Genomic DNA, 27,615 nt, shown 5'->3' on the forward strand with positions numbered 1-27,615 from the left:
ATTGTCCTCATGGATTACAGGACCGATGGTTTATGATATACATTTATATCTGCTGAAGATCCCCCTTTTTTTTTTTAAATTCCCATACTAACATTTATAACTGCAGTCCTCCTGGAAATAAACAGTCCATTTTATGTAAACCAGGCACTGGTACAAGAAAGTCTTTATTCTAATAACAGAATGCGGGCTCTATTGTTTACTGCAGTGTTTTCTCTTCATATGCAAGACTGTATTTTATGATTTTCATGCATATCTACAAATGAATCCCTTATGCTTCCTTCTTTTATTTTATTATTATTCTTTTTTATTTTATTTGCTAATATATAAGTGACTATGAACATTAAAATATGCATATTGTTTGAACTAGACACACTAGAATTTTTCCATGTTAATTATTAGATCCAGATACAGCAGATTTAATTTCAAATTTGAGCACAGTATATAATATAAAGTTGTACTTGGCACTAAAATTCTACAGTAATTTTGATTATATTTTCATTATAACTTCTGTTTATAGCATATTTACTTTTTGGGGGGTATACCTTTATGAATTATTTAAAGTAATAAATGCAACTCAGTGGAACCTCTGCATGGTTAAATTTTAATACGATAGTACAATGTTGAGATACAGCTGGGATATAGACACTCAAGGCTTCTAAAATGAATACAAAATTAATAATAATAATAATAATAATAATAATAATAAAACTCATAGAATAAACAAATACAATAAGAGTCATAATGGCAGCTTTGGTACACCTACGGACATTTAACACACTAAGGCACCTTGTGACTTCAGCACACCGACATACAAAGAAAACCCCTATCAGAACGTACTGTATGGAAGAGCTGCGAAGGCAAGTACAACAACTAAAAAGTTTTTCTGCACACTGCAACAGACCTGCGAGCGTGTCGCAACAAATTGTCCGTTCAAGTGTGAAATTCAGGAGCAGATACGAGTATCGTTTACGAAAAAAAAAAATAAAAAAAAGACAACTTGCAGGACTTTATTTCATAAATAAATCACAGTGGCAATAAAACAGAGACAATATGAGGATCCTTTTTCTATGCATTTGGTATCAACGTTCCTGCCTCGAAGACAAGAATGAACACATGGGCGGATTATCAAGCAACACTGCTGCGGCGTCGGGGTCAAATCACTCCTCTCGTGTGCTCTGTACCATGGAGTACTTCTTGCAGGGGTTCTTAAGGCAGGCCGGGGGCCAGGTGATGGGCCAACTGTACGAGCACGGCACCGCAGTTTGCACATTCCTCTCCAAGAAGTTGAACAGTGGGTTCCACCAGGTGTTGGTGAGGTAGTTATTGGGCGAGCATTTCAGAGTCTGTCAAGAGAAGAATAGTTGTCCTTTAGAGAAAGTGTGTGTGTTTATAACAGAACAGAGGCGGATATACATACACATGCTGTAGGTGTGTAACTACTGCGATGCTTTTTTGGGTTGGGTAAGCATTTAAAATTTACACCAGATAAGCACCTCAAATAGTTTTTAACAAATCAACAGTTAGGGTCATAGTCTGAGCTGTAGTATTATTAAGAAGCGTTTTGAAACACTAACTTTGAAAAAGAAACCGTTTGATTTCTCAAAATGCCTCATAATAGCTGGAAATGACTGTTGACAGTCAAACTATGTAAGATCTACTGTGTATTATTATTAAGATCTGAGAGTTAAATTATTTTAAATAGACTGTTAAGAGGTAGAAAAACCCTGCAATGCTCTTCTTTGTTAAAATATTATGTCAAGCATGTCATTATTGTTTTAATTTCCCAAGAGATAACCGAGCACTGGCGCAATGACAAGCAAACTGTCTGTTTAAAAACTGCCCAGTAGAGGGGGTCATTCACCATTTTGATGACGGTGAATTACATCCAAGTATTTATAACACAGTCTGAAAATATACATCCTAAGTGTGTAATAATATGTAATATATAAACCATTTCTTTTAAACGTAAATGGTAATAAATTCTTGTCTTGGCCCGAAACTGTTACACTTGAGGTAAACTCCCAGAACACAGATCACCAGGCAGACAGTACAGACATCCATGCATAGTAACTCATATATAACAAGGTTCAATGAGAGGCCAGCCTTCAGCTCTGCACGCTCTCATTCGCCAGCACACACGCTACGCACAACATCCAGCCAGCGTTCGGCTCGGGTGTTCAGACCTGTAAGTTGGCCATGGTGTGGTACCACCAGAACAGGCGGGAGGTGATGAAGTAGGCCACGACCACGTCCACACTGTAGTGCTCGTGTGCCACCAAGATGCACACCACACCCACGGCGCTCAGCAGCCAGCACATGAGGTGGTACCACCAAAACGACCGCGGCGAGTCTTGAGGGGGAGGGAAGGAAAGACGAGAGAGTCAACATTTATGAAAGATTTGCTGTTCGTTCTTCTTCATCTGTGTGGGATTTCACTGAAATGAAACACGAAATCTTAGTGGTAGTGAATGTTTGAATGTAAATAGAAAAGTGGTCGTAAAGCGGCACATGTCTGTTTGTATCCCACTATCGCCTAGAATGGAAACACACAATATAATTCATACATTGTTTGTGACAAATTCCATAAATTACTCCCGCTCAAGTAAACAAGCAAACACTGCTTCGAGTACTCACACTCCTTAATGAACAGATAGGTGAGGGTGAGCATTACAGTGTGTCCGCTGTAGAGGAAGTCTCCACACAAGAGATGGGAGTTTGTGATGGAGAGCCCTCCGCCTGAAATGAGCCGTAGAATTCGCTGAATCTTTGCCTGGGAGTCTTCGTGAAGCTGGCGAATGAGATAAACACCGGATCAGAAGGAGCCTGAAGGCTGCAGACTATTTTTTTTTTATACATTAATTTTTCTAATAACTTTGTGCAATCACATCAAACATAATCACTTGAAATTGTTTTGACGGTCCAACAGTTCAAAAGTGAATTATTTTCATTTTCAAGTGATGCAACTAAAATTTTTAGTTTAAATTTTGGGGGAAAAACACCTACTAAACTATCCAATCTCAGCAAACAATTGCTAGGAGCCCATGTTTTTGATCAGACACTGATGCACCTCAATATAGTTGGTGTCCTGAGGCAGTAAAAGCTAAAATGTCTTTTTTTTTTTCTTTCTTGTGCGCAGCTGTGCAAAACAAGTCCCAGAAATGGCGCCGGAGTGTACGGCTGAGAGTAAAATGCTCTCTCTGATGTTGGCATGCCACTCACCTTAGGAGCGCAGGTCATGTGCATGCCAGGTACAGGCAAGGTGGTGATGTACATGGTGACACAGCGGTACAAGTACAGGGTGCCGATGAGGAAGAAGAACCGTCTGCATGCGATTGACCTGCAAAAGGAAAATGTAAATGTGCATGTAACCATGGAGGGATTTGTCTTTCAGTCTTTTGACAATGCAGTTCATCTTAAATGACTTAAACAATGTCAGTTTATTGTTGTTATTAACATACTTCAGATATAAAAAGGCTTAATTCCTAATAAATGCCGGTGAATGGTGAAACTTTTGTTCAGTGGGACTGGTCAACAAATTGTCCAATTTAAAGGTTCTTCCTCTGAAAGTTAAATTCAGTAGAGTTAGTTAACCAGATTACACAATGACAATCTCCTTTTATATTATGCAACAGTTTTAACGGTGTAACTTGTGATTTTAATGTTTCAATTCACAAAGAGTTACATGATCTTAATTCATGCATGCACACGGCTCAATGTGGAAAACTTGTTTCGCTGCAAACAGCAACAACTTATTTTTAAACTGCACGTTGAACAGAAGGGGAACTTAATTTCATCACAGACGGCGGCCTCTTGCATAATGGACTTCCTGGGTAATCGGTAAGGACATGCAGACCACTGAAGATGCTTCAGCTACAAACACACACAACAGTAAGTTCTGCAAATATAGTAGCTTCATCGAGTTACTCTGCGGTGAACTTCATTTTTCTCCCATCGTTCCACATTCATTTTTTAAATTCTGTATTTCAGAGTCAACAAAGAGGGTGCTGATGATGAGGCAGAACCCTGCTATTAGATGATGTAACAGTGGTGACCTTATCGTCTTTTGATTATGTAATTCTTCTCCTATACCTCAGGAGTACAATCATGCCAATTCACTGCCTTTAACAACGTCTGTGATAAAGAGACTGCTGAGGCACTGGTGATGATCGTGCTCAATGTGAACAACATGTCGTCAAATAGCTTCAGCAACTTTTTCTCCTTCAAATTTCCCTTTTCTGTATTTCTCTTACTGGCGCAAAGTCAAAAATAAGGAATGTCACAACACCTATCCTTCAAACAGAGATAAATCCATACGCAATATCGAGTACAAAAGGTTCTTACTTGTATCTAAAGAAGAACAGCTGGATCAACCAAATGGCTAGCAGCACCATGCCATTGATCTCTGTTACTGTGAATGCCCACTTCACCCTGTCAATATAGTCAAAAAACTTATCCGGCAGGGGCGGGCTGGTTTCTTTGGGTGGGACCCGCTCGTGGACGATTGTGATGACGACCGTTGTCAGGACCAGGTTGAAAACAGCGTAAAAGAAAGCAATGGCCGTCTTCCACCACTCCATGGGCAGACGGTTGACCTTGGACTCCAGCACAGAGATCTTCACGTAGTCATTATGCCTGCTTATGCCTTTCCGAAAGCCCCTCTTGGTATCCTCTCCGCCGCCAGCCGCGTGGACAGGGCACGTTTTACCGCCGCTGGGCACAACACCGCCCTCCATTACTGGCTTCAGGTTTTCGGCGGAAGAGTCTCTCGCATCCACAAGCTCCTGTGATGCCATGGGTGCCAGCAATGTCCATCCACAGGCTCTGCTCCTCTGGGTGGAGGCTTTTCTAGCTGCTAGAGAAGAAAACAAAAAGCTGAAACTCTTTGGTTTGGAAAGAACATGCACACAACTGTTTTTTTTTTTTTTTGGCACTTGGTGGAAAAACACGACCGGCTGCTTTGAGAATGTTAAATCACCACGATGAGAAATAGAGAGGAGAAAAGCTTGGCTTGACACTTCCTTATTTCAGGGATACGCCTGGTGAAAGATGGAGGTCTTATTGATTCCATTGTCACAAATACCCATTTTAGACTGAAAAGCTATTTTTATCTTTATAGTACTCAGCTATTCTAGATGCTGTGAGTTTCCTTTCTTTAGAAATCTACCAGAACCACTCAGACAGTTTTCTGTTTGTACGTCCAGAGACTCTTATTTTAGGAGTTCCAAAGCCTTTCCGTAACACTGCTTTGTTTTTAAAAGCACCGTCCTCAACAGGCTGCTAGTCAAATCACTTTAGCCGACCTCAGTAGCTGCTGAAACATCACCTTTAAATACATGTCCTGTATCTGTCAAACCGTTGTTTGTAACTAGAGTTCTTAACGACACCCTGAAGTCTAACATAACTGCAGACGAGCTCGGGGAAATATTTGTTGCCGAGCAGTCTTCTGTTAATGACTTGAGAGCGCGCCGTAGCCATGACCATTTTCTTTCAGTTTCACGTCTAAAAGGCGTACAGTCAGTTTAACGGCCCCCTTAATGGATCAGAGGAAGTTGCCATAAGCCCTGAAATGCATCACAGTAAATGCCGCCTGGGATGCATACAGAATGCAGTGTTTACTTGGAGGCAGAAACCGTACTATAGGAGCAGGGTGAACGATGGGAAAGAGGCAGCGCATATGGCTAGATACAAGAGAGCTGCTGAAAGGATCAGTTTCTTCAAAATCAATTTTTGGGAAAATATTATTACAGCGGAGACAAGATTAGAGTAGAATGCCCTCCGACTAACCCATAATAGATTCGGTCTCTGTCAGGCAAAAGATAGATGGCAACAGAGCATAAAGTTTGACAAGATTTATAGCTCCGTAAGGTATGTTAATACTGACCAAGAGGGCAAATACAATCAACATGAGCAAACAAACAGTATAAGCCAATTACAACGTTGTCTTCCTTATGTTATTAGTGAGATTATGTTACATCTCTGTGGTTAGTTTCACTGCAAGTCAAGATCTTATATGTCAGGGACACTTAAGTAGCCGACTGGTCGACCATAGACTTTACATCAACTCTGTAAATAAATCAGTCTCTGGTGTCAAAATGAAACAGTTCCTTTACGTTCACCAACTACTATTCAGCCGACAACTAGAAGGTAAACACTGGCATAGTTAGTCAGTATGCTTTTATAAGGAATAAACATAAAGATATTGTTCTTACTATGTCTCTATGAGCTGAATTTCATCTTACAGTTTGCTGTCCTGAACTGTTGAAAAAGCACAACACTAATCCTGTCTTGATGTGTTTGCGCATACTCTGTGGTGCATTAGTGTGGCATTCTTTTTACAGAGTTCAATATGGGCTTTCACTATATGTACTGCACATGGGAGGTGAGCAGAGTGTCTCCATTAAACTCATTTTCCAGTCCCCCCCTCCCCAGTGTACACTACACAATATTTTCCCACCAACCAGAGCACCAAACCCTCTACAGGGGCGGTGATGGAAAACTGGCAGAAAAGAACTATTCCTCACAGTCACAGGCACTGCTGGATAACTTGGCTGCCTCCGCTCACCCAGGCTATTTCCAGAGGACCCAACCAGTTGCCTTGAAGCCTGTATTTTACTCCAAGGGGAACCAGGGGTTTGACTCCATTTTGGGGCCTTCATAATAACATGCTGCTGCTGCTGTCCAGTCATTTTCCTCTTTGCATCATGTGGATTGTCTCCATCAAAGGGAGGGTTAAAAATAAGTCCAACCAGAGGTGGCCCTGCCCTCTAGGAACTGATGAGACCACAAAACAAAATATGAGCTGACTTTATGTACGTGCTCTAACACAAGCCAAGGATCTCCATGTTCAGCAGAACAGGATATTTTGGTAACAGTTTAACATTATAGCAGATGATCAAAATGTTATACAAAATCACTGAAATACCTGACACAAGCTTACACTACATTGTGACAAAATATAATATCTACATGATAAAAGACTGCCTTCAATGTGCTGTTAGAAGGACTAGTCATTATCATTTTTACTTTGTGTATCAGCAGTGACAGAGGTAAAAGCAGAATTTGCGATACTACAGACTCTGAGAAAAAATACTTCATTGCAAGTAAGAAATACCAGAAGCTGACTGAGAAGCAGATAAATGTTATAAGTAAATATAGTAGTATTCCTGCAGAAAAATGCTGAAGGTTTATTATTGTCTAATTGGAATGTTGATACTGATGCAGTCATTCATTCATTCATCTTCTGTAACCGATCGTCCTGTGAAGGGTCGCAGGGGGGCCGGAGCCTATCCCAGCTGCCATCAGGCGAGAGGCGGGGTACACCCTGGACAGGTCGTACCTATCGCAGGGCCAACACAGAGAGACAGACAAACACTCACACTCACATGCACACCTACCGCCAATTTAGAATCACCAGAACAAGCATGTCTTTGGACAGTGGGAGGAAACCGGAGTACCTGGAGAGAACCCATGCAGGATTCAAACCCGTAACGTTCTTGCTATGAGGCATCAGTGCTAACCACCACGTGTTCAAATCCAGGCCGACTGGGGCCTCTCTGTGTGGAGTCTGCATGTTTTCCCTGTGTCTGCGTGGGTTCTCTCCGGGTGCTCCGGCTTCCTCAGCTTTTCATCGCAAAAAAGTTCAACTGAAATCAATGCAATGCTTTATAGGAGCACATTGTGTGTGGTGTCTGTAAAACTGCAATGCGCAAAGTAACAAACTACATACAAATGTCTAATTATTTAGCCGTTTCATATCTGATCATGTCTAACTATAACAGGGCGAAAAGAAAACAGTGCTGTCCTCTGAAATATCTTAGAACATAAACAGCATAAATTAGCAAATAAGTAAGTAAAGTGCAGTCATAAGAACCAGCGGGAAAAGAGTTACACAGACCTTTTCCTTAAGCACAAGTTTGCAGGGTGGCTATTTTGAAAAAAAAAAATAAATAAATAAAAAGTCCTACATTCCTATATATAACCTCACTTAAAAAATAAAGTAAATATTATAGGGAAATATAAAATTACACACCATAAAACAAGCCTCTTGTCAGTGTTTAATGTTTGATATGTTATGGTACTGATGCATTGACATGAAAGCAGCATTTATATCTTGTAGCTGATTTCACTCCTTTTGGTAATAACAGCTGTCACATTAATGTAGTGGAGTTAAAAGTACTATATTTTCCCTCTAAAATTCTGTGGAGATGAAGTAGAAAGTAGAGTAGAATACAAACCCTCAAGTGAAATATAAGTACCTTAGAAATGTACTTAAGAACGATTCATTTATTTTACATCACCTCTACTTCAGGATAGGGCCTGAGATAGTCTAGTATAGGCCTACGTGTTACTTTTGTTCAGTGGTTTGTAGTAGCAGCAATAGCAGTAGTGGTAATGAAAACATTAGCTGACAATGATGTTAGCAGCAGCAGTGTAATCGGTCATTCACTTACTAAACATGTCATGAGAGAGCAAATATTGGGTTTTAACACTATGTTCATGTCCTCCATGCTGGATCCCACAGCTGCTGTTCAACACCAACATCCAGTGCTGCTCACCAAAACATGGAAATGTACATTATTCACTGACAAAACAAGTGACACTCGTTGTGTATCCAAAAGGACAAGCTATTCCACAGAGTGAGAGCAAAAATAGCCTCGCTGTGAACAGACCCAGCCCTACTTTTCTGGACTCTGTAACCACATGTGGGGTGGATGCCGGCGGTAATGTCAGGTTCAGGAATTGGGTGTCTCCCTCGCCTCTCGTATATTACAGGCCTGTCACATGTGATGTGTGGCACAGAAGGTTTTGAAGTTTACTTTTGGGGTGTAGCACAGTGGCCCCACACACAGCGTTAAACACTAGGTTTCCCATGTGGCTCCTGGGTGGGGCAACAGGTCATTGGATGTCCTGTAATTAAGCCCTCTAGTTTCAGTCAAAGCTATTGCTGCTGGGAACTGAATTATTAAAATTGAATTAAAGCAGGATACATATGAGTCACGGTCATGCACAGACTATGTAGCCCACTAATATTCCAGGTAGAGGCTGCTGTTTTTAAATCGCAATGTGACAACTTGTGTATTATCTGTGTCACCTGATGCTTTTTTTTTTTTTTTTCTCATCATACCATCAACACGTGGTCTTTTACGCTCACGCATAAACATCCTCAATTATTTATGCAAACATTCGTATCCATAGCAGGCATATTTATGCACCTGTAAGAAAAACTGATGAAAAGTTGAATGTCTAAACCCTGCCATGAAACATCACATATCAGTGCCATCATTAAAACCTGCAGCCCAGCATGTCGATGAGAAGACACTGCAGTCAAATTCACATGTTGCACTGTTTGTAGCATCCTACCTGCCTCGCTCGGGCCTCCTAGCAGCTCTCACTGTAGTTGCAGCTCCTCAAATCAGCGATGCTGCGCCCTGTCTGGCCGCTGCTCCTCTCAGGCTCGACTGCTACAACGCACGACTGTGCCGCTCGCTTTTGAGGGAGCGCTCCTCCCTGGTGCCTCTCACACTGTATCCAGCCTCCTGCCTCCTCGCATCCCCTTTAATCCAGATCCCTCTAATCAGCACACGCTTTATGTGCTCATTTAAAAGCGGTGCTCTGCGCTCCTCCCATCTTTAACGGGGTTATTTGGAGTTGGAGTTGCGGTGCTTTAATTTTAGGCCAGCAACTACGCATTTATAATGGGAAGAAATATTCTTTTTTTTTTTTTTTTTTTTTTTTTGCAATTTTATTAATCACTAACAAATGATAAATACGCCATAATGTTACATTTCATGTCATGCCAGTAATAATAATAAAATATTTTTAATAATAAAACGTGTTTTATTAAAAGAAAAAATAATATTTTAATACCTCTCGAAGACTAGATTTTTCCTTCAAACTACAGGTTTCAGATCGGTTGAGTCATCGAGTATCTTACAGTGCTTGTCGTCAAATATGAAGCTAAACTGACTTCAGATCAGTTTCTAGCCGACCGACCACAGGCGGAGGAAATGCGTCACTCTGTCGCCGGTGACGTGGCTCCTCGGAAAGGCTCTTCCCGGGTGTTGTGCCAGGCTCCTGGGCTCCGGACACCTCCATTCACCGGCCATACCTGTGCTCAAAAATCAAGCACTACCTGTGCTCGTAAACAAAGAGCCCACAGGCTTGTGGTTGTTTTGTGTTACTGTTATTTTTTTTTTTTTAAAAAGAGGTAGCCGGTTGAATCAACCGTTGACTGCTGCAGGCAATGGAGTCGCATGGCAACTCGCATAAGAAACAGAAGATAGGTAACGCAGCCGAGAACTGGGTGAGTTTTCGGTTTTGGCCAAGTTATGTTATTCAACACAACGTTTCAGTATTTCCGTATACATCGCCTATCCACATGCCAATGAGCAACCGGGCTAGCCGAGGCCAGGCCAGCTGCTAAATTAGCATAGTTACTGTTAGCATACACTGCTATACTCCACACAGTTAGCTCATTTAAAGCCTAGCAACGCCTCGACTGAAAATTGGCTAATGAGTTAGCCGCTAACGTTAATTTAGTCAACGCAGTATGTCGTTAATGCTCTTGCTGCCGTGATAACATTGTTCCAGGATCATTGTCATCAAAATACGGTTTGTGCTTTTCATTCAGCTTACATATGCCAAGAGTTGTTGTCATGGTACATGCTGTTGTCATGGTTAAATTGCTCTTCTCAGCCAACGTATTCATATTGAGTACAGCAATCAACACAGTAACCACAAACATACACCCGGTTCATGTAAATTATAATAACAATTTTATTAGTTTTTCAACCATTGTTCCCCAGTGTTATGATTAAAAGCCTCTCTTTGGCATGTGTAATGGCAAACTAAGTGCCTTATGGGTTTGGTTGTTGGTTGGGGGAAAAAAAAAACAAGAACTTTGAATATATCACTCTAGTCTGCGCTGTGGTAAAATGGTTATTGATGATGAATCATTTCAGGGAATGCAACGCGCAACTAATGTCACCTATCAAGCTCATCACGTAAGCCGAAACAAGCGTGGGCAGGTTGTGGGCACAAGAGGAGGATTCAGAGGATGTACCGTTTGGCTGAGTGGTAAGTTACGAGACGTTAGTAAGAACACAAAGTCATGTGATCGCATGTTTTCCATCTCAACCGTGTTTTTCTCGGTGTAAAGGTTTGTCCGGTGCAGGGAAGACCACAGTGAGCATGGCTCTGGAGGAGTACCTTGTCTGTCATGGTATCCCCTGCTACACCCTGGACGGAGACAACATCCGTCAGGGACTGAACAAAAACCTCGGTTTCAGCCCAGAGGACCGTGAAGAGAACATTAGGCGCATTGCTGAGGTGGCCCGGCTTTTTGCTGATGCTGGGCTTGTCTGCATAGCCAGTTTCATCTCTCCCTACAGCAGGGTGAGTGATTCTTCAAAGAGAGCATCAGTGTTTGAATGAGAGAAACAAATGACGTATATTTGGCTCTTGTTCTGTTTTTTTTTTTTTACGATCTTTACTGAAACATATTTAAATATAGTCTGGTCCTTTGTGAAGAGTTTTCTTCTTGACTGGAAGGATTTACAGCCTAGTAATCTACAGTATTGTAAATTTCATGTCATTGATAGTGCAAGCCCCAACAATACATTTTGAAATTGCTGGGTTAGGGTTGTTTCTTTTTGTTTCTGTCTGTACTTTGTATTAGAGCTTGCTGAATTGCAACCTAACTTGCTGCACACTGTGACATCCTCGAGCTGCAGAAAAAACCCAAACGTAATCAGCCATAATAATGTACCATCTTTTCTTAAATATTGGGCTGTAATTCTCTTCGTATTATTGTCCTTCAGGATCGCCTTAATGCCAGGAAGATCCATGAGGCTGCTGGGCTGCCTTTCTTTGAGGTTTTTGTGGATGCCCCACTGGACGTATGTGAGCGGAGGGACGTAAAGGGGCTGTACAAAAGAGCCAGAGCAGGGGAGATAAGAGGTGGATTGTGATTTATTTATCTGAACTGCATATTTAAACTCTGTGTTGACTTATCTAATATAAAACTTTTATATTAGATAATAAACGACATCCTGTTGCACGTTGGAGCTCGTGAATGAACAAACGGCAGTGCCTCCATAAAACCAGCTACTAGCATACTCTCGTCACATAAAAGCACCATCATTTCCTCCTTGTTCAGTTGTTACTCATTCTCACTTGCAATCACACAGAAATGATAGTAACAAAGTGACACGTCACTGCTAGAGGAAGTGCTTCTTATCACATTGTGGTTCAGCGCTTAGTTTTCTATGTCTTCACTAAGTAACCTGTGTTTTGTGTAATTTCTGGAGGAGAGTCTTGGCCCTTGTGTGTTCCTTTTATGCCAAGCTGTTTTCTACAACACTGTGTCACATAATAATTTCTATTTATTTTCTGTTGACGTCCAAATTTATATGTGGTTACATCTCGATTAGATAGTTGACATGGTTGGCGAATATAATGGAATTGAGTGCAGACTGGTTATCGGCAGGAGTAGAATATTTTGAATAGTAAACAGAGCTGCATTAAATTTTCTCCTTGTCAGGTTTCACTGGCATTGACTCTGAGTATGAGAAGCCAGAGGCTCCAGAGCTGGTGCTGAAGACTGACTCCTGCAGTGTGAATGAGTGCATACAACAGCTTATTGACCTGCTTCAGGAGAGGGTGAGGGGTGTTATATTGTTTTATTTCATTTATTTCCTTTTTGTTATTAGAGCAGTCCTCTTTAACACCACAATCATAGATTAAGCCACAGTGTTGAAGTTCAGACTTGATACATAACACACTGCTGTAAGTTTTCCAATGACCACTAGGGGGCAGGTAAGCATCATACTTGTATGAATGTTGATGCCACCGCATCTGTACCTTTATCATATAAATTAAGGTTCCTTTAGAGATTTGTAAACCTTTGCTGACCCCTTCATGATGCAGGATGTTTTTAATGATTTGTAAATATTAATTTGACTTTCTGATGTTTCCACAGGATATAGTTCCTGTTGATGCTTCATATGAAGTGAAAGAGCTCTACGTTCAGGAGAATAAGCTGGACCTGGCTAAGGCTGATGCAGAGACTCTTCCTGCTTTGCAGATTGGGAAGGTGACTGTAGTATCTTGATGTTAATCTAGATTTTAATGATAAATGAAGCAAGGTAACTATTGATAATCTTTGATTGTGCTGTATATGAACTACTTGGTAGTCATTTATCTAGTCACTGATAGAATCACTGTTTTGAACCGTATATATGTTAAGTTACTGGTCAAAATGTAACCTGTTGTATGTGACTATCTAATGCTCAGGTGGACATGCAGTGGGTGCAGGTGCTGGCTGAAGGCTGGGCCACTCCGCTGAATGGCTTTATGAGGGAGAGAGAGTATTTGCAGTGTCTTCATTTTGACTGTCTGCTGGATGGTAAGATTTTGTATGAAATCAGTTGTTTTAACAGATAGAAAATAATCCTAACATTTCAGTTCATTCGGCACTAGGGGGAGTTAAGTGATCACAAAATGGATTCTGAGAAAAATGTCCTTCTATTGGGACATTGTCAGTACTGAGTTGCACTTATTATTGCATTTTTACAACAATTTCTGGAGCAACCATCCTGCAAATATACAATAAACTGAGTAAGATCAGCCTTCTTTATTAGACTATCAAAATAGTTAACTCAAAAATGTTGTGTCAACATTTTCAGTGCTGTTTTAATTTTCTCTGCTGAACCCTCTCTTAGCCGCTACTCCTTGTATTTCTTTTTTCATTATACCCCAGAACACAACTTGGATTAAATTGAGCATTAAATTAGATGAACAAGTACTTCCTGCATGTGTCCCTGCAAGCTGCAATACCATGACATATGATTTAACTGTGGTGGCAGAATGGCATCGATAAAACATGGAGGAAGTTTGATCAACATGCAGGCTTTGAAGAATGAAGGGTTTCATTTGCTACTAAGGAATTCCTTCTTTTTATGGCAGCGTCTGAAAATTAATACGCACTTGGTGTAGAGTCTCTCGGCGTGAGTACAGCAATTTCTCATGCAGTTTGAAATAATGAAAGATGTGACTACTTAAACCTCAATTCTGCGTTGTGATATAAAATATTTAGTTGGAAACACAAACACTACAATGGAATATGCATAAAATGAATGACCATTAACATAACATGTATTCAGTTTATACATTTTGTGTGTGTAACAGCTGTTTGAACAGTGTAGAACAAAATATGACAAATAAATCTGGACGTAGAGAAAGAAGCTACTTTATGGATTGACACCACACACCACCATTTCTCCACTTTCACTTCCCTCCAGGAGATTTGACAGTAAAAGGATTGATAGCGACACTATAATGCTGAAACTGTTAGGGAAGCATAAAACTGAAGGTTTCACTGATCACATAGTTCGGCAGAATTTGCAGGAATCCAAATTCAAGAATCTGTCTGCCTTGTTCGGACATTTGGCATTCTTGTGTGAGGTTTTTATTGGAACCAGCTGTAAGCTCTGTGCTGTGACAGAGGGGACCAGAGAAGGGTCCAGTGGGAGGTGGGTGCAGCGGCAGCCAGCGCCCCCTCCTGTCTCCACAGGATTTGATTTGATGTGATGTGAAAAGCGTGCTGGTCACGACGTTTTCATCAACCTGGATGGCAAAACGAGCGCGCCACAAGAACGCCGTCACCGCACAGGTTATGTGGAGAAATGAGAAAGGGTCAAACTTCATTGTAGTGTAAGGGCATTTTCCTTCTGGAGCTTCTTAAATTGCAGCTGTGAAGATTCACTGTAGCCTGAGGTTTAGCCATATATTCCACATTTAGCCTGAAGGCTTACCACATGATATGTTACAGGAATGGTTATGTTGTGTTGTTGCGTATACCAGACCTTTGGACATTTTAATCTTTCGTGTCTTTTGTTTGATGTCTCATCTTAGTGTCTCTCCATTGCACATTTTTTAGTAAAATTATTTTTAATTTGCTGTGTAATTTACAGTTTCAAAGTTCAAAGGTATTCAGACCTATAATTCAATACTTTTGTTGGCAATTGGAGCTCTGAGTATTTTTTTGTGTTAGGGGTCCCACTACTCTACATACATTGCTGCTGACCAGAACACATCAAATGTATGCCTAAAATAGAATTTTTGTTTCCTAATTATTTAAAGAACTGATAAAAAAAAATGGCAGTCATGTTCTTCACTGCCTTTGTTGGTACATTGGTTCATTCATTGGTATCTTATTGCCACCAACTGACCATGAGTGGAATAGCACAGGACACTTCACAAATAGTCAATTCATAAAGTATGGATATGAAAGAGTTTTGACATGATACATTACATGTCATCAGTATAAGTGACATGGATGGATTTGTCTTTTTTTATCAGTTTCATTTGTGGCCTTTTCTGAGTCCTCCCAGTTTCAGTGCTTCTCTTACTGCCTATTCTTCTACAGAATTGTCACTTTGTATTGCATGCCCTTGTATGAGCATGATATAAATAAAAAGGCACCCAGTGCTTCACAGTGCTGATATTTGTCAGAAAGGTTAGAGATTTTAATGCATTTTGGACTCTGCTGGATGTCACGTTGGGTTTTGGTACATCGTAATGTGTGCTCAGTGTTTGAGATTTTTGGCAAATGTTCAGCAAAAAATATCAATAATATTGAGTAGATGTAATTTCTTTCTGCATAAATGCACCTTCTCGCTCTATAGGTGGTGTAATCAACCTGTCAGTGCCTGTGGTGCTGCCGTTGTCAACAGCCGATAAAGAGCGTTTGGATGGCGTGACCGCTGTGGCTCTTGTTTACGAAGGCAGACGAGTGGCCATCCTTCGTAACCCTGAGTTTTATGAGCACCGAAAAGAAGAGCGCTGTGCTCGGCAGTGGGGCACCACCTGCAAGGACCACCCTTACATCAAGGTCAGTGCCGAAGAGAGATGTGCTCGCAATTTTACTCGCCATAGAAGGGCGGGCTAATAACAATGATTTCCTTCCCAACCCTGGGTTGATTCTTTCATATGTGAAATTGATGTGAGATTCAAGATTCTTTATTGTTAAATACAATGTAACATCATTACCAGTAATGACATTCTTGGTGCATTAAGCCTACTCAACTTCACTGAAGCAAAATACATTCATTCATTCATTCATTCATTCATTCATTCATCTTCTATACCCGTTTAGTCCTGGTAAGGGTAGAAGCAAAATACAATAAATAAAAAAACATGAAAGAGATAATAAAAGAAGATATTTGGCTAAATAAAGTAAGTATATAGAAACAGAATAAAGTGAAAATGTGCATGTGTGTTAACTTTTATCAATTTAGCTGTTCAGTAGCCTGATGGCTTGTGGGTAAAAACTGTCCCTGAACCTGCTGGTTCGTGTGTGGGTCAGATGGTAGGAGTGTAAATACTCTATAGCTGGGGTGGCTGGGGCACTTTCGTTACAAACTATTAAATCAGAACACATATTGTGTGTGTATGCCTCCTTTTTGGATATATCCACATAGATGTTGTATTTTCCATTCACTTGTAGTACAAATATCAGTTGTGACTTGTCTGTGCTGTTGATCTGTCCAAAGAATAAGACCGTTAAGCATCTGTCATGACTCCTCATAGGCCAGCAGTAGACAGATTGGATTAATTACAGCGTGGAAAACAAATCACAACGTGGTCCTGAACATTTCTTTCATCGTAGCTATGTGTTTATTGATCATATTGCTGAGACACCTCTGCTACTGACATAAATCTTATTTTCATGAAGAGTTTTCCAGATCAAACTAAAAATGAGTATATTTGTAAAGTATGGATATCAAAGAGTTTTCACATGATACATTACATGTCATCAATATAAGTAACATGAATGGATTTGTCTTTTTTATCAGTTTCATCCGTGGCCTTTTTTTGAGTCCTCCCAGTTTCAGTGCTGGAGCTGTGCTTCTCTTTCTTCGCCTATTCTTCTACAGAATTGTCACTTTGTGTCACATTAACATCACACAGACCAGTGTTTCCAGTAACTACCTGTCATGAATGCCACAGGAGGCAGGTGAAAGGCCTGGGACAAGAGCGGCCAGAATTGATTGGATTAAACTCGATTTCTTCCACAGTCAACAAGCTAGCAACATTGTTATTTAATTTATGAAATGTAAAATGTGGAAAGTGCACAGTAGGGTAAATTTTAAACACATTTCCAGTTTCCATTTCCAGACTACTGCTACTGTTCTTTAATGGGAAAATGAAAAAAGGGCTCTACCTGGACTCCTCTTAAATGCATATTTAAAAAAATAAACACTGTCTCTTACAGCTGGTACTGACGTCACATGGACTAAAGTGTTCCCTCTAATTCTTTCTTCTTGTGTTGACAAGAGATCAGCCTTACATTTACCAACAGCTGTCCTGCTAGCATTAGCAGTGACAGGCTGAATATCCCACAGCCACAAATAATATCTCATCAACAAACACCAACAGAGCCCCCATCAGTGGGAAGAGTCGTAGGTTTGGGACTGTTGTAACTCAAAACAGCTGATATACACTGATCAGGCATAACATTATGACCACCTTCCTAATATTGTGTAGGTCTCCCTTGTGCCTCCAGAACAGGTGTGACTCATCAGAGAATGGACATGGACCTTCTGAGGGTGTCCTATGTTGTTAGTGGGGGTCTTTGGGTTGAGGGGAGGAGCCTCTGTGGATCAGGCTTGTTCCAGTGCGTCCCACAGATCAGTTTGGGATCTAGTGAATTTGGAGGCCAGGTCAACACCTTGACCTGTTTTTCATGTTTTTTTTTGAGTTGTTCCTAAACCAGTTTTGTATATGTTCCTGTGTCAGGCTGCATCCTGCTGGGGATGGCTGCTGCTATCAAGGAGTCTCATTGCTATGGGGTGGGGGTGTCTGGTCTGGTTTAGGTAGGTGGTACATGTCTAAGTAACATCTACACGAATGGCAGGTCCAAAAGTTTACCAGCAGAACATTGAATTGTGACAGGATGGTCAATGTTATTTACTTCTCCTGTTAGTGGTTTTAATGTTGTGACTTATTAGTGTACGTCTATGTTTTTAACTGAACCCTATTAAGGTGATTAACCATATTGAGTAACTCGCATAACATTTAGCACAGACACAACTCTCAGGTTGTTTAAATATGTAGTTGTATAGAACTCCGTCTTGGCAAAATCCTGAACAGCATCTGCAGAGCTCCAGACTGTCTGTCTCGGAGTGCTATGTGATAAACACTCGTAGCATGTGAAAGCAAACTGCCTCCCAGGATTCGGTGCTGATAGAACACAGATCCCAGCTGGCCTTTCACATTGCTTATGGAAAGACTGAATAGGTGAAGGAGTGGAGCTTTTCTCACAGTCTGTCAGGATGCCCAGTGTAATCACTTGATCTTCCTGGTCCAACCTCGTTTTGCAGGTGTTATATTTGGATTGGGAGTCTCTTGCTCAGCCTCCACCATAATGTGTTTGAGATTGTACTTCTCAACTGCCAGCTTCCACCTTTCCGCTCACCCAGCCCTTTTCCAAATATACCCTTGAATTGTTTCCATCTGTCTGCTATCGACCGCTGTGGGGTTCAGGTAGACTGCGGAGAGATAATGTCCTGAAATGATACTGCACACCCTGCGGAAAGTGGCATTGGATTGTTGTTGGAATAGAACGGAACTGTCTGGCGTCGCTGACAAAGATAGATGTGAGATTGCCTTTTTATATTTCATCTGTGTGAACTAATAGTGCAAAGTGGCTGTGAAAAGTTGCATGTCTGACTCATTTTATATTCTCCTTGTTTTCTGGATTAGTGCAGTTGATATATTGGAAAACGTTTTGCCACAACCCTAAAAGTAACCTTTGTGATAAATGATGATTATCACTCTCTAGTGTCAGACTTGCAGAGTCATGTTAAAACTTTTTGCTGCTGAAAATCTGGTTAAATCACTTGAGCACAAGATAACAGCTGTCTCAGCATTTCAGCAAAGTTGGCAGTCTTTTTTTTTTTATTTTAGTGGAAATCATTTTTTGGTCAAATGTGGTAATGTGTTTCCAGTTACATTAGAAACTACACTGTCTAGCCAAAAGCTTAGAGAAAATATCTAAGGAGATAGCAGAAACTACTAAAACTAGGTTAAGAACTGTCCAACGCATTATTAAAAACTGGAAGGACAGTGTCTACTGTACAAGCCTGTGGGGGCAGTGCTATGATCTGGGGTTGCTGCAGTTGCTCAGGTCTAGGTTCAGCAACATTATGTGTCCAAAGAAAGAGGTCAGCTGACTACCTGAATATACTGAACGACCAGGTTATTCCATCAGTGAATTTTTTTCTTCCCTGATGGCACGGACATATTCCAAGATGGCAATGCCAGGATTCGTCTGGCTCAAATTGTGAAAGAGCGGTTCGGCTAGCATGAGACATCATTTTCACACATGGATTGGCCACCACAGAGTCCAGATGTTAACCCCATTGAGAATCTTTGGGATGTGCTGGAGAAGGCTTTGGCAGTGGTCTGACTCTCCCATCATCAATACAAGATCTTGGTGAAAAACGAATGGAAATAAATCTGGATGGAAATAAATCTTGTGACATTGCAGAAGCTTATCAAAACAAGGCCGCAGTTAATGCGTGCTGTAATCAAAGCTCAAGGCGGCCCAGCAAAATGTGGTGTGTGGCCTTTTTTCTTTGGCCAGGCATTGTACTTGTTTTATGAATTCTACCATTTTCTTCATTGTCAACACCTGATGTCTCAATTCTGGCTTTAAACATGCCGCTTGCTCTTTATTTTTACTATTGTTCGTCTTTATCCACATCAACCCATAGACTGTATATAAGCTTGAACTTTGCGTGTGTGTTCAGGCTGTTCTGATTAGTGTCTCACTCATTAAAGTGTGTGTATGTATAGATAAGTGTATGTTTAACTCCCTGCACCGGAGCCAGTCTGTCAACACGTCGCTGCACTGATAGCTACAACATTATTATCCCGTCTCTTTTCGGCTAGAAATGACCTGCCCCACATAACATGTAGTTAATCCACTTTTTCCTGTTTACCTGTCTGTCAGTCAGACAGGAGCCCCCTTCATCGGAAGCTATGGTGTAGTGGCTGTTTATTTGGCTAGGCCCCTTTCCACATGTGAAGTCGTGGGACACTTGATTCAGTGGAGCGCATATGTAGGCGTAGGCCTGTTCCTTTGGTTAATTTGTATATTTTCCATTCACTTACGTTGGGAAAATCTGTGGCGACTTGTCTATGCTGTTGATGTTTATAAAGAATAACAGTCTCAAGCATCTTTCATAACTGCTATCAGACCCGCAGTGGAGTGGTTGGATGAAGTAGAGTGTGGAAAACGAAGCACAACATGACCCTAAAAGAATTTTCTCATAACAGCCGCAGCCAAATGGTTGTTGATCGCATCTCATAGACACCTCCGCTCCTGACAACACTCAGATTTTTATGTATAGTTTGCCAGATCAAACAGAAATCAATCCGTTTGTAAAGTATGGCTATCCAATGGTATTCATTTGATAAATTACATGTCAACAACATAAGTGACATAAATTAGTATTTTTCTTTTTTGTGTACTCCCCGACTATCCTTTTGATTTCATTTACTGGCTTTTTAAGTTCTCTCAGTTTCAGTGCTGGAGCTGAGCCTCTTCTTTTACGACCTACCCTGTAGTAATTTGTCACTTTGTATCACGTTAACATCGCACAGGCCAGTGTTTTCAGTAACTCTAGCTACAGTCTCGTAAGTGCCACAGGAGGCAGGCAAAAGATACTGCCTGAAACAATAGCAGCCTTTGCCTGGATCTTGAGCACTCTGGTGACATTGTTGGATGAATCTCATGAGGGGAAAATTTCTCTCCAATGTGGTCATGAGCTCATCACCAGGTTTTTATTGTGGAATACAATCTGATTTTGTCTGTGCGCTGTTATTGAAATTAAGGTAGCAGTTGTGACCAAATGCAGAAGGGAAGGCATACCAGGGTTTTGTTGGCTGTTTAACGACACACTGAGACGTTGATTTATGCTGCTGTGTCCCTGTTTCAACCGGGTAATAACTCTGGGGTTTTATTAGAATTCACGCTGGCCTGGTTCCAGCACGGTGAATTTTTAAAGGACCATACTGTCTTAAGTCTGGATTAGGTCTGAGTTGTGTTCAATGTCATGTTCATTTTTCCCCTCCTATTTCAGATGGTGATGGAAAGTGGGGACTGGCTGGTTGGTGGAGACCTGCAGGTTCTGGACAGGATCTACTGGAATGATGGACTCGACCAGTACCGACTGACACCCACTGAGCTCAAACAGAAGTTTAAAGAAATGAATGCAGGTATCTATAACAACAAGTTTACTGTAGTTTATTGTAAAGCCAAAATTAAAATCTTGATCCAAAAACCGAGACACCAATGTAATTTTAAACTTCCAACATTTACCCTTTGTAAGGACAGGAGAACTATGGTAGTACCCTCACTTCAGTTCTTCTCTTCTTTGTTAAGAAAACATTTGCAAGTTGTGATAGGGAGGCTTGATTCAGCTCTTTACCAATGAGACAGATTGTATGTGGTTCCAGAGGTTAGGCACTTAGCAGTTTGATTATCTCTGGGTACTTTGTGGCACTTTGTTTGTCTTGTACAAATGTATGCAGATGTGCTTGGTTGCAGTTCAACAAACCTTTCTTCTCATTTCTCTCCATTTAGATGCCGTATTTGCCTTCCAGCTCCGCAACCCAGTCCACAACGGCCACGCTCTTCTGATGCAGGACACCCACAAGCGCCTCATCGAGCGAGGCTATCGCCGGCCCGTTCTGCTGCTCCATCCACTGGGCGGTTGGACCAAAGACGATGACGTGCCGCTGCCTTGGAGAATGAAGCAACACGCTGCTGTGCTGGAAGAGGGCGTCCTGAATCCAGACACCACTATTGTTGCTATTTTTCCCTCACCCATGATGTATGCAGGGCCAACTGAGGTAATGATTATCAAGAATGTTGTATTTGCAGTTGCATGTTTGAGGTTTCTTGAAACAAAGGCATTGTGTTTTCTTCAAAAGTGACAGAGAACAGTGTGGCTGAAGCACTGAATAACGACGACAGGCACACAGGGAAGAGGATTGTCACACACTTTGTCTGCAAATTTCTGAGAGTAAAAAATGTCAGGAAAGGGGATTTACAATTGTCTTGAGACACTCTGTTCAGTGTTTCCATGCCATACACAAACCTCTCTGTGTGACTGAGCGTAGCTGTGTAGCTGGGAATCTTTTAATCATTCACTTATGATAATGGGAAAGCTATGGTGCAAATTATTGAGAGCAGATTGTAGGCTGGTGGATGTCAGGCAGTGAATTTATTCAGTTTGTAACTGAATGGGAGGTTTTGAGAGCTAGGCGCACTCCCAGCGTTAGTATCATAGCTCAGCCCTTGTTCCCCCATTAAATACAACATACACCCTTGGTCTGCATGCCACTCAAATAATAGAACTTCCTCTCCAGCGTTAATGTTTACAGAATGTTCTTTAGCGAGGTCTGCCTTGAGCTGAAACCACTTTTGTAAGTCTAATCTAAAAATCACAGATGCTGAAGTGTGCAGGCTACATGGGCACAGACCTAATGGCAGTAGTATTAGTAATTGTCAAGGATTGATGTGTGGATTAAACAATTATTGATAATGAGGAACAGAAAAAGAGCCTCAGTGCTTATGGTCCCTAAAGAGAGCAATTGTTCAAGGCTGGCCGGCTGAACTTATGTGGAGGTAGTTTAGGTCGGCTAAAAAGTTAAAATAGTAAAGTTATGGCTCATAGGTAGCATGCTAAATTTTATTCGGGGCTCCTTTGAGGTGGTAAACTGCCTTGTATTTATAAAGCCATTTTCTACCTATTGGTACTGAAAGCACTTTACAGTTACAGCGACACGTCGACCCATTCGCTCACACAAGTACACACACATACAACTGGGAGTTCCAGCCACAGCTGTCACCATGTTATCAATGTTAACATTAGCATGTTGACATTATTATTAACCGTTGCAGCATAACTTAATATCTTCCCTTAATTTCTGCTTAATAAACATTTTTTTCTTTGTACTCCTTGTCCACAGGTCCAGTGGCATTGCAGAGCACGAATGGTGGCTGGGGCCAACTTCTATATTGTGGGCCGTGACCCTGCGGGCATGCCCCACCCCGACACTGGAAAGGACCTGTACGAGCCCACTCATGGAGCCAAAGTCCTCACCATGGCGCCAGGCCTCATCACACTTGAGATTGTACCCTTTAAGGTCGCTGCTTACAACAAGGTCAAAAGAGCAATGGACTTTTATGAGCCCAAAAAGTAAGTACATGTTTATGTTATATAAACCTTGCCCCCATTTGGTTTCCCATACTTTTTAAGTTTATTTATTATGCTCAGTCACACTTAATTAAAAGGCTTATTCGTATACTCAGTCCAGAGTAATACCTCACATTTAGCCCAATTACACGAGCAGTCTAAACAGAAGTTATGGTATATTCTCTAAATTAATTACTCATTAGGCTTGTCTTATTTACAAAGAAATTCCCTTTCATCAGTTATTTTCTTTCTTTCTTCTCTTCTATCTGCAGAAAATGCCATGCCAAGAATAGCAGCAATTGTTTTTCTTTCTTGCTCAGTTAAAAGGTTTTGTGGATTAGTGTGAGCTTTGATGTTGCTCAGAATTACAGAAACCTGCTATTAATTAAAGTCTGTGTGTGGACACTGCACATGACGACTAACAAAAATCATGCAGTTTCCTGGAGGTTTGATGCAGCCTCCTCCATCAGCTTATGCAACTGTAGCTATGTTGAGCCAGCAATGCTAAAACTAAATATGGCCAAACTAATGAAAAAATTTGCTTTGTTTTCCATGATGCATACGCTGTTAAGCCCAAAGTGAACTGTTGATCAGGGACATCTCGTTCTGCTGTGAGAAAACTGCTAGAAGTGCTGCTAGAAATAGCATTTGTTTAGCTTTCCTTGGCTTTGAAGTGACATAGCAAACTGTTTACTTTGTGTTTTAAACACATTATCGGTTTTTAAGAGGAAAATCTCTGTTGTATTACATAGTCACTAAGTCACTCCCTCCAGCAGAATGCACCACACCTTTTTTATATTTAATCTCATTTCATTTATTATTTGAAGGCTATTTTTAAGGAGCAAATTCAACAGCACTGGATTTCAGTCTGTAGTCGTCACTCAGTTAGATCTATTGCATTCCATTCTCTCAGTCAGGCCGGCCTTGCCAGATTTCAGGAGGAATATGGATGCTCAGCTTAATCACGATAACCCTCAGTCTCTCTCTGAAGCACGATGGCTCCGATCACAGCAGGCTGTTTCTAATTTGACACTGTATAAAACTGTCCTCGGAAGAATTTGCCTGGAGCTGCTTCACCTTGCGCCAAGGGAACTTTGAGATCTTCTTCCTCACAGATTCTTAACGTTTCAAAGCCACGAGATGAGCTCTTTCATGTGATAACAATTAGACATTTTACTCCTTCAATAGCATGATTCTGACACTGTGGATGTGAGCTCAGGGCAGAGACGTGTATATGTCTGCTAACAAGATGTTTAAAATGGTCTTGATTATCCCTTACAGTAATTTATAAACGAGGGCAAAATAAGGATGGTGAAGACGTGATGAACTTGAGCCAGAGCTCCGCTCAGCTTGGTCTCAGATGGTGATTGTCCTTGGCTGCTTGCTTCACTTTAATGTGTTCATACCTTTTCTGAACCAGGTGAACTCAGTGAAAAGCAGTCTGTCATGAAAAGAGGAGGAGGAAGATGTCAGAATAGCTGAAATAGATCATAAGTATCCGGACACCTATATGCAGGCAGCTTTTTAGTTTAGTGTTTTAAACCTGTTTGAAGTAGCAACGTGTCAGTTCATAAAGTAGTTTTAATGTGCGTTTATCATGTATTAGTCTAAAAATCTATTAGAATCAGACAAGGTTGCATTTAACAACAAAGGTTAGGATGTCACAGACATTAATACACAAAGGCCCCAAACCATTTTCTGCCTATAGATTAAGTCCTCGTTTTTCTTTTTTAAAATGGCTTCTGTTGTCTTCCAGTGAGTGTAAAGTGTCATTAAAAACACCGTACTTGGATTCCAATACCAATTAATTCAGATATATGTGTGGAGTTATGTGCATCACCTTAAAGAACTGGTTTAAATATCCAAAACAAATGAATCATGTAAGCTTAAATCTGTCTTGGATTTCTTAAATGTACAAAGTACATGTCCACTGACAAGTACATGTTCTGACTTAAAGCAGCAGTAATGAATATTTTTATTATCTTATCACCAAAATCCTCTTTACGGAGCTTTATAGTGAATTTCAGTTGTTGACTCTGGCTGCTCTCATATCGTTGGTTTTGGCCTCGGCAGGCATGACTAGCAACTCTGCACTAAATGATAGATGACATTATTGCCCAGCTGGTGAATAGAGTGAAGTAAACAAATAAATTACATTTCTCATTTGCTGCTGAATACGTAAGTAAGCTGCCTGGACGTTAGCTGAAAACGTGGCATGCTAGTGTTTGTTCAAATGTTGTTTGTACAAATTGCTTCCACTGCCTCCACTTGGGATATGAAGGACTCATTTAAACGATGAAAAATGCTTAATTTCTTACAGCTGATGTCCCACTAAGGAAATCATCATTATGAACTTTGTATTTTTGGACAAGTACCTAAGAGGTGTTGAACAGGCACCCTCACCCTATAGCAAGAGCACACAGTGGCCTAACCCAGCAGGACAATGTGGCCTGCCACACCACGGAGACTGCTGAGGATCAACTCAAAAACATGACAAATAGCACCTGACCTGACCTCCAAACAAAAAGATCCCAAACTGATCATGTATCTGTGGGATGCGCTGAAACAAGCCTGATCCACAGAGACTCCTCCCCTTAACCAACAGGACCTAAAGGTCCACTACCAACGTCCTTGTGCCAGACACCATTGGACAGAATGGTCCATTGTGTCCATTCTCTGATGAGTCAGGACTGTTTTGGAGGCAAACGGGAGACCTACACAGCTATAGACAGATGGTTTTAATGTTGTGGCTGATTGTCAACATGTAGATGTTTGAGTTACCAGTCGGTTGTACTGGCCTCACTTTCCACGCACATCTGCCGTGGCATGCTGAATTATGACGCTGACTCTCTTGCCTTCGAGTGATTTCGGAGAAGTGTTTAATCGTGAGAAATGGTGGTCAGCATATGAAATGTTGTTGAGTAACATATTCTCACACGCAAACAATCATCGTGTCCCATTTCTCAGGGTGGAGTGTGTCATAAGATAGTGTGTAAGAGCTTCATTTTGGTTTGCAGAAATGTTAACTGGCCTGCTCCTTGATCCAGCTGATTCTTGGCTCTGGTCGGCTGTGCTGCTGATAAACATCTGCTCATTGACCGAAATATGTCTGTCTCCAAAAACCCCTCTTCCTCTCTCACTCTTCATCCCTCTCTTTTGATTTCAGCCATCAAGATTATGATTTCATCTCAGGGACGCGCATGCGCAAGATGGCTCGCGAGGGGGAGAACCCTCCTGATGGCTTCATGGCGCCGAAGGCCTGGGCTGTGTTGAAAGAATACTATAAGTCACTGGAGAAGGCCTAAAGGTTGAGTCCAAGATGAAAGAAAAAAAAACATGGGAACACAGTGGTTTCTACTGATGTTTAAAATGATGAATGTGGGGACCACTCACTCACCTCTGTCAAAAACCCTCGCTCTGGCTTGTGTCTGTGTCACTTTTACGCTGAACTGTCAGTCACTGGACTGATCTCAGTTGTTTTTAATGGTTCTGTTTTAGCTGTACGTGCTTCATTTAACTCTACTCTGTGAAATATAATAGCAAAGGTGAACTGTAGGGTAAAGTTTTCCAACGTAGATGTTCTCACTAACATTATGACAGTGTATTCAGATGACTGGTTACAAAATTATTTAAAAATATAAAGTTCAAGACGACTCATGGTGACCTGTATGGAAAGTACTGTTGAGCAGCGCTTTAATATTCAGGAATGAACGTTGAGTTTAAGTGAAATCCAGATTGAAACGGCCGTGTCTGAACCCCAACACAAGTTGCTTTATGCCGTGTTTGTGCAAGTGGCCGTGGTACCGAAGTATTTGGAGTGAAAGCTGAGTGCCTTGGTCTTCAGAGAAATCAACTCACACGATGTCTTGTTTGCATTAGGACACACACCAACCTGCTTTTTGTCCCACCTGACGTATTATTGCACTGAAACGGTCAAGAAATTTCTGCAAAACAGATCAGCATGTAAGATGTTTTTATTGAGATATGCAACCCTCATAAACATTTCAAACAGCCTTTTATATTTATTCTCTCCTAACATTGTCTCTTTTTTTTTAACTGTGTTGTGCATGTAGCTTCTGTGCTTCAACCTCTTGGTAGTTTGTTACTTTTTCATCATTTGTATTATTTTTTTTTTCCTTCCTTCTTATGATCTGCTAATATTTTCCATGTGGTAATTTGTTTTAAAGAGTCGGCCTGTATAATCAAATAGTTGAAGGTTACTGAGGAATCAGATTTGTAATCTCCCTTGTCCAATAAACCATTTTTATCAAAAAAAAAAAAAACGATTTGTTTACTTTGCTTTTCTCTAATCTTTGTCACACACACACACACACACACACTGCAC

The 27,615-nt window shown here is 41.0% G+C and overlaps 2 protein-coding genes across 3 annotated transcripts; one reads left to right on the forward strand and one right to left on the reverse strand.

The window, feature by feature from the left end:
* Positions 1 to 587: 587 nt before the first annotated feature.
* Positions 588 to 9,669, reverse strand: sgms2a (sphingomyelin synthase 2a). 2 transcript variants are annotated; one of them, XM_084564959.1, is made up of 6 exons: positions 9,361 to 9,669; positions 4,342 to 4,849; positions 3,220 to 3,337; positions 2,635 to 2,788; positions 2,184 to 2,350; positions 588 to 1,343 (listed from the first exon to the last, which is right to left on the reverse strand). In XM_084564959.1, exons 2-6 carry the CDS (start codon positions 4,791 to 4,793, stop codon positions 1,158 to 1,160), a joined length of 1,077 nt encoding a protein of 358 aa, XP_084421085.1. In that variant the 5' UTR covers positions 4,794 to 4,849; positions 9,361 to 9,669; the 3' UTR covers positions 588 to 1,157. The 2 variants fall into 2 exon arrangements, with proteins under 2 accessions (XP_084421085.1, XP_084421084.1); XM_084564958.1 differs by having other exon boundaries at positions 4,342 to 4,852.
* Positions 9,670 to 9,955: 286 nt separating this feature from the next.
* papss1 (3'-phosphoadenosine 5'-phosphosulfate synthase 1) lies at positions 9,956 to 27,537 on the forward strand. The gene is made up of 12 exons (XM_084561086.1): positions 9,956 to 10,303; positions 10,962 to 11,076; positions 11,159 to 11,394; positions 11,820 to 11,958; positions 12,542 to 12,660; positions 12,980 to 13,093; positions 13,294 to 13,405; positions 15,687 to 15,892; positions 21,150 to 21,285; positions 21,653 to 21,921; positions 23,044 to 23,273; positions 26,437 to 27,537. The coding sequence occupies exons 1-12, from the start codon at positions 10,244 to 10,246 to the stop codon at positions 26,573 to 26,575; spliced, it is 1,875 nt and encodes a 624-aa protein (XP_084417212.1). The 5' UTR covers positions 9,956 to 10,243; the 3' UTR covers positions 26,576 to 27,537.
* The last annotated feature ends 78 nt before the right edge of the window (positions 27,538 to 27,615 follow it).

Source organism: Chelon labrosus (genome assembly GCF_963514085.1).
Source record: "Chelon labrosus genome assembly, chromosome: 2".
In the NCBI taxonomy this organism is placed as follows: Eukaryota; Metazoa; Chordata; class Actinopteri; order Mugiliformes; family Mugilidae; genus Chelon; species Chelon labrosus.

Bases quoted from the DNA above. Each gene is read 5' to 3' on its own strand.
- sgms2a (XM_084564959.1), bottom strand. From the start codon at position 4,793: ATGGCATCACAGGAGCTTGTGGATGCGAGAGACTCTTCCGCCGAAAAC. The intron at 2,351-2,634 runs GTGAGTACTCGA...CTCCCCCTCAAG, and splicing joins CTATCTGTTCATTAAGGAGT to ACTCGCCGCGGTCGTTTTGG. The intron at 1,344-2,183 runs GTCTGAACACCC...TTCTCTTGACAG, and splicing joins ACACCATGGCCAACTTACAG to ACTCTGAAATGCTCGCCCAA.
- papss1 (XM_084561086.1), top strand. From the start codon at position 10,244: ATGGAGTCGCATGGCAACTCGCATAAGAAACAGAAGATAGGTAACGCA. The intron at 11,395-11,819 runs GTGAGTGATTCT...ATTGTCCTTCAG, and splicing joins TCATCTCTCCCTACAGCAGG to GATCGCCTTAATGCCAGGAA. The intron at 15,893-21,149 runs GTCAGTGCCGAA...CTCCTATTTCAG, and splicing joins AGGACCACCCTTACATCAAG to ATGGTGATGGAAAGTGGGGA.